At 38.8% G+C, this 14,610-nt stretch overlaps 1 protein-coding gene across 1 annotated transcript; it reads right to left on the reverse strand.

The window, feature by feature from the left end:
- Positions 1-2,710: 2,710 nt before the first annotated feature.
- Positions 2,711-13,440, reverse strand: garem (GRB2 associated, regulator of MAPK1). The gene is made up of 6 exons (XM_007230322.4): positions 13,114-13,440; positions 10,384-10,524; positions 7,925-8,055; positions 6,320-7,519; positions 4,835-5,019; positions 2,711-3,907 (listed from the first exon to the last, which is right to left on the reverse strand). Exons 1-6 carry the CDS (start codon positions 13,232-13,234, stop codon positions 3,091-3,093), a joined length of 2,595 nt encoding a protein of 864 aa, XP_007230384.2. The 5' UTR covers positions 13,235-13,440; the 3' UTR covers positions 2,711-3,090.
- Between the last annotated feature and the right edge of the window lie 1,170 nt (positions 13,441-14,610).

The raw sequence follows: 14,610 nt of genomic DNA on the forward strand, positions 1-14,610 counted from the left end.
AGGTCTAGAACACAGGACCTTTTAGCTATATTTACATTCTTGCTCCTGCACCAAACAGCTCTGACCAATCAGAGGAGACAACGTGCTCCAACACTCCAGAGAAACAACCTACAGTTGTGAAAACACCCTAAAGCAACCACCAATGAACTCAAGAGACAAGCTTAAAGATTCTGATGGCCTTTACATTCTCCTTAACCTAAACATCAAGATAGGCATCAAAATAGCAGCAGCAACACAGCCCAAGAATCTCACCAAACAAGAAAACTTAAAAAAAAAAAAAAAGACAAAAATCACTCAAACAAGACCTAAAAGATTCTTAGCTGGCCACAAAAAGTTGAGAGCTGAGAGACCTGCAGAGCAGGGTGTTTCTAAATACTAAACTTTCAGGGTGCCTGACCACATGGAGCTATACAATGTGAAAAAGAATTATATAAAAAATTGACTTGGTTATTGATTGAAACAATTCACTACCCAAATATTTGCATTAGGCATTTGCATATATATATACAGCTCTGGGAAAAATGAGACCACCTTATTTTCTGAATCAGTTTCTCTGATTTTACTATTTATAGGTATATGTTTGATTAAAATAAACATTGTTGTTTTATTCTAAAAAACGGCGGTCACCATTTCTCCCCAAATTCCAAATATCGTCATTTAGAGCATTTATTTGCAGAAAATGAGAAATGGCTGAAATATCAATAATGATGCAGAGCTTTCAGACCTCAAATAATGCAAATAAAAACAAGTTAATATTCATAAAGTTTTAAGAGTTCAGAAATAAATATTTGGTGGAATAAATCTGTTTTTAATCACAGTTTTTCTGCATCTTGGCAATCTCCTCCAACAGTCTTACACACTGCTTTTGGATAACTTTATGCTACTCCTAGTGCAAAGATTTAAGGAGTTCAGCTTGGTTTGATGGCTTGTGATCATCCATCTTCCTCTTGGTTATATTTCAATAGCTTTCAATTTGGTAAAATTAAAGAAACTTATCATTTTTAAGTGGTCTAATTTTTTTTCCAGAGCTGTTTTTTTCTAAATGCTTTTGCAATCCAGCATCATACAGGGGAGTATTCTTTCTGGACAAAACCTGAACCTGATGACTTGCATAGTGATTTATGTCATGCGTACAGTCCATATAGAAACAAACTACAATACATGGACCAGTTCAAAAGTACCGGGACACTGGGCTGGGACACTGGGAGTGTGCATACTTTAACCTTAATACTGACACTGGATTTAAAATGAGAGGTTCTGGAGTATAAAAACAAAATCAACCCTGTTACATATGTTCAAACCCATTGTCTCAGGAAAAAAATCATTAAATAATGCCAACCTGATTAACAGTAGTTGAGGATGTTAAAGCAGCAATCATTAAGAAATGAAGTGGGCGAGTGTGTAAAATGGCTACAGCAGTCCAGTTTTAAAACACCTCCACATATGCCTAGCTCACTAAGGTTGCCAAGATAAATAACTTCTATCATGGCAAGCAATATTATAAAGTTTTTTTTTTATATATGTGGATTTTATTTAACTTTTTTCGCAGTTAGCTAGCTAGCTTTATGCACCGCTAGCTGCATTAGCCTAAGCCAAGTCAGTTATACCAGAAAAAAGCCCTCTGCTCTATAAATAAACACCCTAGAGTTGGATTTAGTACTTCACAGATTGCAGTAATACACTGCTTCGTTTAGCAGATACCATATACATCTGCAGCCTGATCTAGATCTCAGTTACGACCTGCTCTCACTGGTGTCAGACAATGTCAGTAAAGACTGAAAATAAACCGCTAAATAGCTAGCGTTAGCTAGTTGTCAGGAATGGTCATGAGTAACATTTACCGTTACATGATTTGGACATAAGAAATCGCTCAACATATAATACCGTTGCCTTGCTAATTCAGCTAGCGTTAAATAACATGGCTAAAGTAGCTAGCCTCTGCATCTGCCTTTTTGAGCTCCAAGTCTACTACATCTGTCAAACTCACTGCCAATATTTACTTGTTTTATTTGTCTTTGGTCTTTGAGCTTTTTCGACGAGTGCCAAGGCACTGTGTAGGCTGTGTAGTAGCTAAGATTTGCTTGTTAGCTTCCAAGGCTTATCTTGTGTTTTTAAACCTGCCAACCTGAATGTATGTTGAGCAGCACACAGATATCAGTCACATACTGCACAGTTCCAGTACAGTATTTTTCACACTGTAAAGCGCACCAAGTTCTCCAGCTCCAAGGCTGAAGTAGCATTAGCATTAGCCACTAACCGGTATTTTCCTATTTAAAGTTGAGTGTTATCAGCCTGTAGCCTGCTGCTAACCCCAGCTAGTACTGCTGAAGCAGCATTAGCATTACCCGTTAACTGCGCTAGCTATTGTCCCACTCAGAGATGGGTATTATCAGCCTGTAGCCTCTAGCCTTAGTGCAGCAGAAATTCGATAATCTCTCCTTTCTTCGCTTTACTCACCCAAATAAACAGTTTTCAGGAGAAAAATCTGTGTAGATTAAAATCCACCGATCAGTTGACTTTAAAAGAAAGTCTTTTTTTAATTACAGTTTTGTTTACTTAGCTTAGCTTTACTTAACTTAGTTACTCCTCACCACCATTTAGTACTGGAAATATAATCCTGAATGTTTCTTTAAGATAAATACCAGAATTGTCAAGGAAATTTGAATACCAAATATGACCAGTCTTTGAATATCTACATGTGGCACATATAAAGGGTTTGTTAATATTTATTGATCACCAACCAAGAGAAGAGAAGGCATAATTAGGTTGGGTCAAAATTCATATTTGTCAAGGCTTTGGGTTTGAGCAAAGTGTTAAGTTCATTGTGCAGGTACCGTACGGTCACAGAGAAAGATTATACAGACAAGGGTACAAGTAAAGATGTGAAAGTTAATACACAAAGCACCCTATATATATATATATATATACATATTTTTTTTTTTACAAACCAGGGGAAATCATTACAAGACTTTGGACTGTGCATAGCATATAGATACAAAACAGTTTGACGGAATACTGAAGGCCAAGGTGTTAGAATCTGCTTTCTGCAGCACATTGCATGTTTTGCCATTGACTGTTTTTTGTTCAAGCTTACATTTTGGGCCTCCAGCCGCTAATAAACTGCATAAGTTTCTTCACTTGTAGTTTGCTTAACTTAAAGTCCTCAGATAGAATCTCCTCCGTTAGTTGCAGAAGCAAATTGCCATCAATTTTTTCGTTGACAAACAAAGCAACCACATCCTCGGACATCCCAATGAACCGTAGTGACTTGGAGACCTCTTCAATGGAAAGGCCTGCTAGGTTGTTTGGTGGTTGCCAATGCAACCCAGTAGCTTCTTCTTGTGGGGTCTCGGGCAAGCAGCTTACCACCTGAAGTTCTGTGGTGTCGACACTGGTTATTGTTGTCGACGGACATTCCTTATGTTTCTTTGCATCACAGGATTTGGGGGTTCTTGGTGGCAATATAGGGCAGGACTGGCTTTGCTTAGTGTTACATTCCTCGATGGGTTTGTCTCTGTACATTTCCAGGGTATAACTAGTAGATTTAGTACAAAACTGAGCAGACTGTTGGGCTTTTGTGGCTGCAGCACTTCCCTCAGACCTCTCCCCTTTGTTGAAGTCAAAGAGACCCGAGGAACAAGCCTTGGGGGTACCGGGGGTCCTTTTTCTGGGGTAGCTGGAGTAACTGCGACAATGGACTGATGCAAAGTCCTCTGCCTTGTGTAGCTCAGCCCCACAAAAGTTGTTGGGCCAGGACAGACGAGAGAGCGCGGCATCCATGGAGGGACTGAGGCAGGGGTGCAGTTTGGTGCTCTCTTTGGCGTCAGGTCGAATCCAGTTGCACGGATAACACACGTGGTTCTGGTCGTCTGCTTCTTTTGACGACTCGCTCTCTCTCTCTCCTCCTCTGCAGAAAGAGAGAATGTCTTGTTAAATACGATATAATATGGTGAACATCGCACCAATTTGATCTAGGCATATTCTAACGGATTAGGAATCTGCTGTTTTAGGTGCAACAGCGCTCCGATCCTTTCAGCTGTTCCAATCAGCGGCACATTACATCGCTAAAGAACAACACCACATTGTTCCATAATGAACCATGTAATAGAGATGTAAATAATTTTAAAACATCAAATAAATGTTCTTTTTATTTACATCTCCATTACAAACATAGTTTTTAACATTTGTGTGAATAGGTTATTTTCTGGAGAATTCACAGTGGGTCATGCCATGCCTTATACATATGCAACGCAAGTGCTGTTCTATGTATAAACCATACAAACCATTGTAGTGAGAATGCATCTGACACATAAAATTGACTGTGTGTGTGTGTGTTTGAACTCTCAAATTTTGGTTATCTACTTTACTGTAGTAATTGTTTTTCAGACAACTTTTTACTTCTACTTATGTTCACACAATTATCTGTTTATTCCACTCATTACATTTTAAAAATAGCCTTGTTACTCCTATTTCATTCTGGCTTCTCATAAAAAAAATCCAGGTTAATCTCTCCATCTAGATAAAGTAAATTTAATTGTATGAATAAAAAGTATAAACTTATTCCATTTGGATACCCTATTGGTTTATACATGATCCATCTTGTCTTAAATTTTCCCCTTATATTACTTTTACAGTTTTGTAACCAGTACTTTTACACTTTTACTTGAGTAAAGAGCTTGAGTTCAACAAAAATATTTAAACTCTAATATCTATACTTCAATGCGAATACTTTCCACAGCTTTGGTACTTTTTTGGAATTCAATCTGGGCCTGAAAACCTGGATTGGGACAGTAAAATAAAAAACGTACAGCCAATTAAACAGACCAGTACTCACATGTTGTGTAGGCCTGAGGAGTAGTAGGACAGGGTTGGACTCGGGGAGCGAGTGTCTGTCTGCCGTAACTTGGTGGGAGGGAATGGCAGGGTGGCACCTGTGGAGCTTGTGGAGCTTGTGCCCATTTGTTTGGAACTCCGTGGTGGAATTGGAGGAGCATTTAACAACCGGCATTCCTCCTTCACCTGCAAAGATCATCCGATTTTATACACACCTGTAGCAACTTTTTGTCAAATGTATATTCAAACGATTATTTTTAAGGAAAATAAAATCTAAAAAAATATATATATTTTTTTTTACATTATTTTGTTATAGTTTATTGCTGCTACAGTAGTTAGTAGTTGGATTGTGATTGTATTTTGTACTTCACACATTCTGCGTTTTTTTCTGGGTATTTAGGCAAAACCATAAAACAATCTCAAACTAAAAGTAAAATCTGATGGCTACATCATAATATCTAGCAATTATGAGAGGAATAATTGTTTCAATGATTAGTTTTTTTTAAGGATTTTGTAGGATGTTTAAAATGTTTAATTGGAGTTTTAAAGTGGACAAGCCCTTTAGTTAAAAAAAAAAAAAATCTAAAAAAAAAAAAAAAAATCTAAAAAAAAAAAAAAAAATACCAACAACAAAGTACGTAAGATTAAACCGTTTGTGGATATAGGTCAAATGTAACCTTGGAGTCCAGAATTCCAGACTACATTGCTCAAGCCACAGAACTGAAAAGAAAAATGGATGACTTCTAACCTGGAATAGACAGTGTATTAATGTCACCTTGCAGAGTGAGATTCTGACTGAAGTTAAGACAGTTGATGTCTCCCAATCCCATTTCACCCCTTGGCCCTACCACTTATCTGTTTTGCACATGCACACACGTAAGGGTAAGGTGCAGCACTTAAGATGGAAGGGAAAAATAACGAATAAAAAATAATAAAATCTCATGTCAGCTTCCCTTCACAGAGGAATAAAGTGATGGACAATAATAATTAATTGCTGCACCACCTGCCCCCCTTCTGAAGATACACAGTGCCCTAAAGTTAACTAGTTAAACAGCAGCTTGGTTGCTGACCTTTTGCGCTCCATTGCTATAGCTTTATATTTATCTGTATTGTCCAAATTCTTAGTGGTTGGATTTGTTCCAAGGTGAAGGGTAATACTCAAAAATTAGGGCAAGGGGTACCAATGAGAAATGGGATTGGTCCTTAGTCCATGCTTATCCTGCAGATCACTAATGTTTGTAGTACTTATTCATGTGTTTGAGTGACACTAAAAAAAGCATAAAGGACATTGCTTTGGCAAATATTTGGATGATCTTTGAGCAGCAGTTACACGTCATTTCCAAAAGTGCACCATATTTGTCATTTTTCCTTTTAGACCAGGGTTCATTCTGCTGTAAATGAATAATTGCTGCTGTTTACTAGTTGCATTACCTGTGTCAAGATGTTATAGTAATTAAATAAATAACCGTATACATGGCATACTCACAGCTTCGGACTTTGGAGGCACAGGGGGTGGAGGTAGATTAATTTCTGTACTGAGGAGAGCACTAGAAGAACCTACGCTGGGGTAGGGCAGGGCAGACGAGCAGTTAGAGATGCTTGCATTTATTCTCACAACTTCCGTCAGTTCATGTACAGGTCCACGGTTCTTTGCGTCCAGCCACAGTTCCTCATACGGCAGATCGTGTTTGTACAAACTGCCTGGGCCTGAGGTGGTGTCTAGCAGCTCGGGAAACAGATAATCAGCATCTGGTGGTTCAGGAGGCACATATTCGCCATACAAGCTAACGCACCCTTGCAGGTTCACCTCGCTGTTGCCATGAAGGTTGCTACCGTAGACGCAAACGGACAGGCGATGGAAGGACTGCGTTAGCTCATCTCGAGCTGAACTGAGAGAGCTCGGCAAGTGAACGTGACTGGGGCAGCCATTGGTACCGATGTTGCCGCTACTGTTGTTTCCACCTCCAGTACCGCTGCCGGTTCCTCCAGTACCGCTCTTCTTGGGACTCTTACCGTCTTCCTGCCAGTCCACCCGCACATCCCGAACAGCCCTTGAGTAATCGTCAATGTCGAACTGCTCCTGGCAGTAAGTGAACCATCGATGTACCACTGTTTCTAGCCAGGCTTCCCCGTGCAGCAGCCCTTCAGGCACTAACAACCTCGGTAGGGCAGTGGACACATGCAAAGGAAAGTGCACAGGCAGCACCTTGTTGGAGCGCAGCACGCAACACACCACCACCGTCTTAGTCTGGATGTTAACAAGTTTATAGCGATGGCCCTCACGGATCAGGTGCAGGTCATGTGGGTTGCGCGGTGGACTGCTGGGCACTGTAACATTCACAGGCAGCCGAGTTTTCTCCACGATTGTGCGGATGGTGTGCTCTCCATCCTGCATTTGCAGTTCCAGGGGGGAGCAGGTGCTGAAGCGGCCGCGGCACTGGAAAGGCAGGCTAATGCTCTCGTTAGTGCGGTGGTTCATGCAGATGAGGCACGGCATCTTGCCACGGCCGAGCTTGCCAATGGAGTTGAGCTTGCCGATGCGTTTGAAGATGGTGTTGAAGCGTGACTTTTCCCTTGACGTTTTGGCGTAGAGGATCTCGGCCTGGCCCATAAGAGTTAACTCGTCTCCAGTGCTTAGAGTGATGTTGTAGACCTCTGTGTCCTCATTGCATTCACCTGAGGCCATCTGCAGGGGAAACTTACATCAGTAAACAGATTTTATGCTCAACTTCCTCACAGCCTATATTAACATGCACATACAAAACATTTAGGGCCAACTACAAAGAACAAAGACAGGACACTCAAAGACAATGGGACTTTGCATTTAGAGCGGCCATTGTGAATTCAGCTCAGAACACAATGAAAGGTCTGTTTCAGACTCGTTGGCCCATCAGCTATGCTACGAGCAAGAGTGCTTACTGCTAATCAGGGTTAGGAAGTAACAGAATACAGATAATGAGATTACGAATTACGCACTTAAAATACAAGAACGGACAAAGACTGTACAGAATACAAGTAATTCTTAAACAATTAAGGTGATCACAGGAAAGCATTATATAGAAGGTACGAGAGTCACATGTGCATGCCAGACCTTAACATTAAATGTTATTTCCTCCATGACATAGACTCGCTCAGGGAATGCTTTGGCGACTTCTTCCACGCTGTTGAAGTACTGCACAGGCTCCTTAATGTCCCGGTCCTGCTCCAACAGTTTGAACTGGCCTGCCAAACAGCAAAAAACAAAACATTTAAATAATGGTAAAATTGTACAAATAAGAGTATATTCTACATTTATTCAAACGGTAAGAATTCTATATACACTAACATTCATTTTAAAATTGTAGATTTTATTTTTATTTTTCATTTTAAAAGTATTGCTTTAAAAGTCAGATTGCGTCAGCCATTAATATTTTGAAAATAACACCGTCTGACAAGTGTCATTTCAGTTGCCTATTTTACTACTACTGACAACTGTTGACTACTATTAACCATAGTAATTCAGCTGGGTTACAGCTTAGTTCAGTTACCACCTGTTTTGTTCACTCTGCAAAAACCCTACTCAAAAACCATGCTATGAGATGGTTCATACAGTCTCTCCACAAATATTTAAGCACTCTTGATGTTTTTTTACATTGCCACTTGATCCTGAAATGGAACTAATTCCCCATTTGATTCACCCAGTATGTCTAATGTGTTATTCACTCTGCTTCAGTATTTAGAACTTCAGCTGTGGTTCATTTTGGGAAATAGCCAATCAGCGCTGCACATCTGGATCCTCGTATTCATGCTACTTCACTGTGGGAATGATGTTTTTAAAGTTAGGAACAATGCCAAAAATGATCAATTCTGGTCTCATCTGACTGAAGAGCTTTTTCCACATATTTGTTGAGTTCTCAACACTTCTTTTGGCAACTTCCAACAGTGGCTTTCTTCCATAAAAATCAGCCAAGTGCCCAGACTCTGACTGTCCTTTACAGGGTTTCTTCCATCTGTCCAGCTCCTCTTGAGTCCACATCTGCACACTGATTATTGGGTAACAGCCTTTTATACACAAATGAAATCTTTAATAAAATGATATAATATTATATGTATTCAATGGATTATTTAATAAAGGTATAAGTTTTTGGTATATATATATATATATATATATATATATATATATATATATATATATATATATATATATATATATATATATATATATATATATATATATATAACCAAACTCTGACTTTATCCTGGACTTCATAATGCAGTTTGATTAGGCAATACTTATCTAACAAGCTCAGAAGTCCCTCTGGAAACACTTTGATAGCATTTGATTGAGCCAGAAATAATTTAGGGGATTTAAAAGTATTTTAAAGAGGTGAATACTGGAGCAATAATGTGATGCTTTTTATTTAAAAACTATTTGCAGACTACACCTGAATTTTATTACAGTACAATGGACTACTTGATACTGATTCATGACATAAAATCTCAATAAAACATCTTTGAATTCCAGACTGTAGCACTACAAAATGTCAGAAGATTCAAGGGTGAATACTTCCACTTATAAAAATAAATTTAAAGTAGTGAATTGGATTATTATTTGTGTTTATTGCTCTTTATGTTCTGTCATATGGAAACAAGGTCACATATAAATGGCTTTCAGAAATAGTCCTTACTAATTTCTTTTAGATTTTTTGCTTTTGCAGTGTGTGTGTAGCTTTGAAAATGGCAACCTTCAGCAGAATTATAAAAACAAGGCTATCTGCCATCTCCATCGGTCAAACACAACTCATGTTTCCTGCTTTAAACCTAACCTGCAGATAGTTTCTAACCAAAAAAATTCAAACCAGTAGCGAAAATAAAAATATATTTATACATATAAATAAAACTTTTTACTGCATAAAACGTTTAGACTTAATATAGCTGTAAATAGCAGGGAATAACACTTCCACTGGGCTTACACTTTCATTTCTTTTACAACTGGAAATTAAAAGATTAACTTTATCAGACCACGTCCTCTGCTGTAAACAAACATTGCAAAGTCCACACTGCAAAGCATTAAAACTAGATTGCATCACTGGAGCACTTATTAACATAAGCTGCAACAATGGGGTTGATGTTCTTAATTTAAGTAGCTACATAAATATCAGGGAATTTACTGCCACTTATTGAACATCAATTTTCAAACTGAAAGTGAATGACCTTTTTTCCAGTCCTCAGCATTTGTTCGGTCACTAGAGTGACGTCTATATGGAGGGGTCAATTAGATAATTGCCTGCCAGCGTAAAACTGATGGAAAATGCTGCAGCCTACATAGCAGATGCAATAGCTTTACTATGATGACAATTTCTCTGCTTTATTTGGCTTGAACTGTTTCATGTTTTGTTCCCGACAATTGTTCTGTTATTACTTAGTGTTTTATATGTCTAAAAATATTACACATGTAAGAGCAAGGCATATACATACATCTTGTTAACACAGCAAAAAGAATGTACAGTGTTTGCGGACAGCCGAGAGAGAGAGAGAGAGAGCCCTACACAACACTATGAGAGGCCTCACCCTCATAATGGACAGGGATCTCGATTTTCGGTCCGATGACATAATGGCCCTCCTCCAGGCTATGAGCAGTAATCGTGGTCCACTGCCGACATGAATGAATCAAGAGGTAGTCATTTTCTCTTAGCCCTTCCACCGATTCCCCTGGAGAAAAAGACACTTATCTACATCAATATGGAAATATGACACTATAGTATCAGCACAATAAGTCAGGTAAGGCCACAGAGACAAGCAGGCATTCAGAGATATAATCTCAACACAAATAAATGTTTCATGTAGCAACACTGAAATATTGTAACAGAGTTAAACCAGGCCAGCCCTCTGAATTTAATTAAGCTAATATCAAGCCTGCGTTCTCAACTCGAGGGAATGCTCAGGGAAGTCATTTACATAAAAATCTACGGATGTAGCCTTTCCAGATTGCATCTCCATGCAAATCACTTTCATTCACTAATTCCCACCCAGACGAGTTATTCATCTTTTCAGCTCCTGACCTGACTAAGTGAAGTGAATGTGTCACAGACAGCAGGGTGCCATTAAAGTGCTCATCTGGGTTCCTTATTAATGATTCAGGCTTTGTGTGGATGCAGGCAGAGGAGATTATGCCAGACAGTTCCCAGAATTTTCCCTCAATGGTTTGTCCCAAATTACTTCAGAATTTAAGACAGACGGTAATATTACCTCAGCATTTCAGCACATTTGGGAGGTGAAATAAGATGATGAGAGTTTTGTGATCACAGAGCTAAAGGACAGATTTTTTTGTGTAGAAGCATGATATTAAATGTATACAGTATAGTGCAAAAACTTTATTTTCCTTACTTTTTTTTATTTTTCTTCCTTCTAGCTTTCTCTGTCGCTCCAAACAATAGCAACAGCTAAATGTGGGATTTAAATGCTCTTTAAATGTCCTGAACATTGTTCTGGATGGTGCAGCTATTTAGTGTGTGTCATCTGATGTGTTTGGGCACTTTTGGAGATGCAGGTCAAGTTTAGTGTTACCCTTTTCCCATTGTGTTTCTGACCTTCGTACTTTGCTTAGTGCTACAGGTTAACAATTAGTCGTCAATGAACATCTTTAATGAGCATTTACCTACTAATTATTAATAGAGCTGCAACAATAAGTCGATATAATCGACAATGTTATATATATTTTTTATTTGTCTACTACAAATTTCATTGTCAACTAATACTTAATTTGTGACCGTAACAGTACACATTACACACAAGTGCTATGGACAGAAACACAATGTGAGATAAATGGGTTACTCACACAGGTTACACTCAACTTAGTCTGTGTCTCTGAACTTTCCATGTTTAAACAACATCTAGACATTTAAATGGCGTATAAATCTTTTTTTAGCTGTTTTTATCATTTGACAGATGTAGAACATTGTAAAAATAATCGCTGACTAATCGACTGATCGTTAGATTGGTCAACTAACAAAACACTCATTAGTTGCAGCCCTAATTATAACAAAAAAATAAATAAATTTACAAACTTAGCTAATGCGTTCATCTTAGAAACTAAACAAAAAGGCCAATATTAGTGTTAACAAAAAAAAGGTTTGTTGATCACAATATTGTATGATAAGTCAATAATGTAGCAAATTATTGTGAGAGGCCTGGTTATTATCAAACACCTAGTTTGCTAAGTCAGTGCTTAATGACGTTATATCAGGGAAGCTGGTGATGGAATTGAACACTGTGTCCAACAAACATCTGGAACCAAGCTTTGTTCATTCAAATATTAAGTAAATGTCTTCAAATTGTGACAGCCTTGACAACCATATGCATACAGTTATCACTGGGGCAATCTTTCTCTGTAAGTAAACCAAATCTCTGTTGTCAAGCCAGTTCCTACACCAACAGAGAGAGCAAGAAGACCAACCTTTCTGCGGATCCTGTGATTTACAGCTCCTAACCGCTAGCAGGTTTACGGGCTGGACCTGACTTTAGTGCTTTAGCTATAGTTCAGTGTGCCTTAGCTGCACATAACATAGTTAAGAACAATACTATCTAACCTAGATAACTAGGTCAGCGGTTTCAACTCTGTTGACAACACCTAAAGTAAACTAGATTCAACATTGGCGTTTAAACTAAAAAAATATAAGCAATATGGTGAGTCTGGGATAGAGGTGGGTAAGCAAGCTCCAGAAAGTAAAAATCCATCCCCGGGTTTTGTACCAACTGCCTGGGCGGCTCTGCTGCAGCTGGCAGATGGTACAAAACCCTGTGGTGGATTTTTACTTTCTGGAGCTGCCTTACCCACCTCTAGTCTGTGAATACCTAACCTAAGCTAGCTAATAATATTTTTGTTACTCGACATTATGGACTGTAACTTTAGTTTCAGTGGTTAACACTGACCTGACCTGTTAGAAAGAACATGGCTAGCTAGATTACCTAGATATCCACTAATAAAACACAGCTAGCTAACGCTTCCCTGCTGCAATATTATTATTATTAAAGGCTGGCTAACCTAACTTTATGATGGCCAGCAGTCCACCAGCACTGACAATGGAGCTAACGAGCTAACTAACTTTAGCAGGCGTGCTAAGCTAACCAGCCAGAGCTAATGCTCGGAATTCCAGGCGAGCTACAACGCCACCCACGCTCGGGAGTTGGAGCGAGTTTATCCGAGCCAAAACTCGCCTAGTACCAACTAAAGCCGCCCAAAAACACATCCCACACCTGCAGCCGAGTTTATTAAAGTCCAGTTTATAAGTCCAGCCTTACCGCCGTCCAGCTTCACAATCTGCGGGAGTCTGTAGGCGCTGACCAGCCGATCCAGGGGCAGAGTGGTGGAGCTCCAGGTCACATCTTTCAAACTGTTGTACAGCATTGAACCCACGTCCATGGTAGCTCGCTCGCTAACACCAGCGCCTCATGCCTCACCGCCCAGTTCTCCCGCGGCGCAGAGCGGCTGCTGGTTCATGGAGAGAGCGCTCCGGCGGCCGCTCTTTCCCCCTCACCTAAAGGACGAGGCCATGGCAGCCCGACGGCTCTGTTTACACTCACAGGAAATGCCATGGCTCTCTCTGACCATAGAGATCTGGAGCCGCTTCCTCCTCTCACACCACTGGCTGCTCGGGTTGCCCGGGAAACCGCCGCCGTGAATGGCTAAACTCCTCCTAATCCATAAATACAGATTTTTATCTCATATAAAAACAGACAATTATGCGTTATTGAAAAATATAAGAAGATGAAACAATAATCTAATAATCTTATAATAATCCTAATTAATAATATTAAAATCATAACAAAATATTAAATAGATAAATGTCGCTTTGCCAAATCCTCCCCAGTATGGGCTACTACTAAATATGAGTTTCTTTGATTTTACCAAATTGAAAGCCTCTGGAATATAATCAAGAGGAAGTTGAATTTTCACAAGCCATCAAACCAAGCTGAACTTCTTGAAGTTTTGCAACAGGAGTGGCATAAAGTTATCCAAAAGCAGTGTGTAAGACTGGTGGAGGAGAACATGCCAAGATGCATGAAAACTGTGATTAAAAACCAGGGTTATTCCACCAAATATTGATTTCTGAACTTCTAAAACCTTATGATTATGAACTTGTTTTCTTTGCATTATTTATTTATATAAAAACTCCTTTTTCATTCTGTTTTTCGTTTTCTGCAAATTAATGCTCTAAATGGCAATAGTTTTATTTGAAATTTAGGAGAAATGTTTATTTAAAATCACACATTTTTCAAATGAAAAATGTTGCCATGTTGTACTGATGTGAACCAAGAGCAATTAGGTCACAAAATCGTTTTATACATTTCCTCAAACTCAACCAGTTGTTGTGGTATACACCTGTATACAGAGTTTCAAGATAGTAAAAAGCTACATATATTTACATATTTTCTGCCTTATAGTTTATTACTAAAGTCACCCATACTATGAAGAAATACATATACATTTAAAAAATATATATTTTACATTATTCAAAGTAACACCTTGCGTGAATGACAGTTTTAAACATCTCAACATTTTCTCAGTCAGCTTTATGAGGTAGAGTCACCTGGAATGACTTTCAGTTAACAGCTGTGCTGAACTTGTCAAGAAGTAATGTCTTGAATGTCTTGCCCTTTTAAGGTGTTTGAGAGCATCAGTTGTAAAGTTGTAAAGAGGTATAGTTGGTATACAGTGAATAGCCCTATTTAAATTATGTTCAAATCCATATTATGGCAAAAACTACTCAACTAAGTAAAGAAAAAAATGACTTTAAG

The sequence above is a fragment of the Astyanax mexicanus genome, chromosome 8, assembly GCF_023375975.1.
Source record: "Astyanax mexicanus isolate ESR-SI-001 chromosome 8, AstMex3_surface, whole genome shotgun sequence".
NCBI lineage: Eukaryota > Metazoa > Chordata > Actinopteri > Characiformes > Acestrorhamphidae > Astyanax > Astyanax mexicanus.

Excerpts from the sequence above, each read along its gene's own strand:
- garem (XM_007230322.4), bottom strand. The coding sequence starts at position 13,234 with ATGGACGTGGGTTCAATGCTGTACAACAGTTTGAAAGATGTGACCTGG. Across the intron at positions 5,020-6,319 it reads TGCCTCCAAAGTCCGAAGCT|GTGAAGGAGGAATGCCGGTT; the intron begins GTGAGTATGCCA and ends TGATCTTTGCAG. Across the intron at positions 3,908-4,834 it reads TCCTCAGGCCTACACAACAT|AGGAGGAGAGAGAGAGAGCG; the intron begins GTGAGTACTGGT and ends CTCTTTCTGCAG.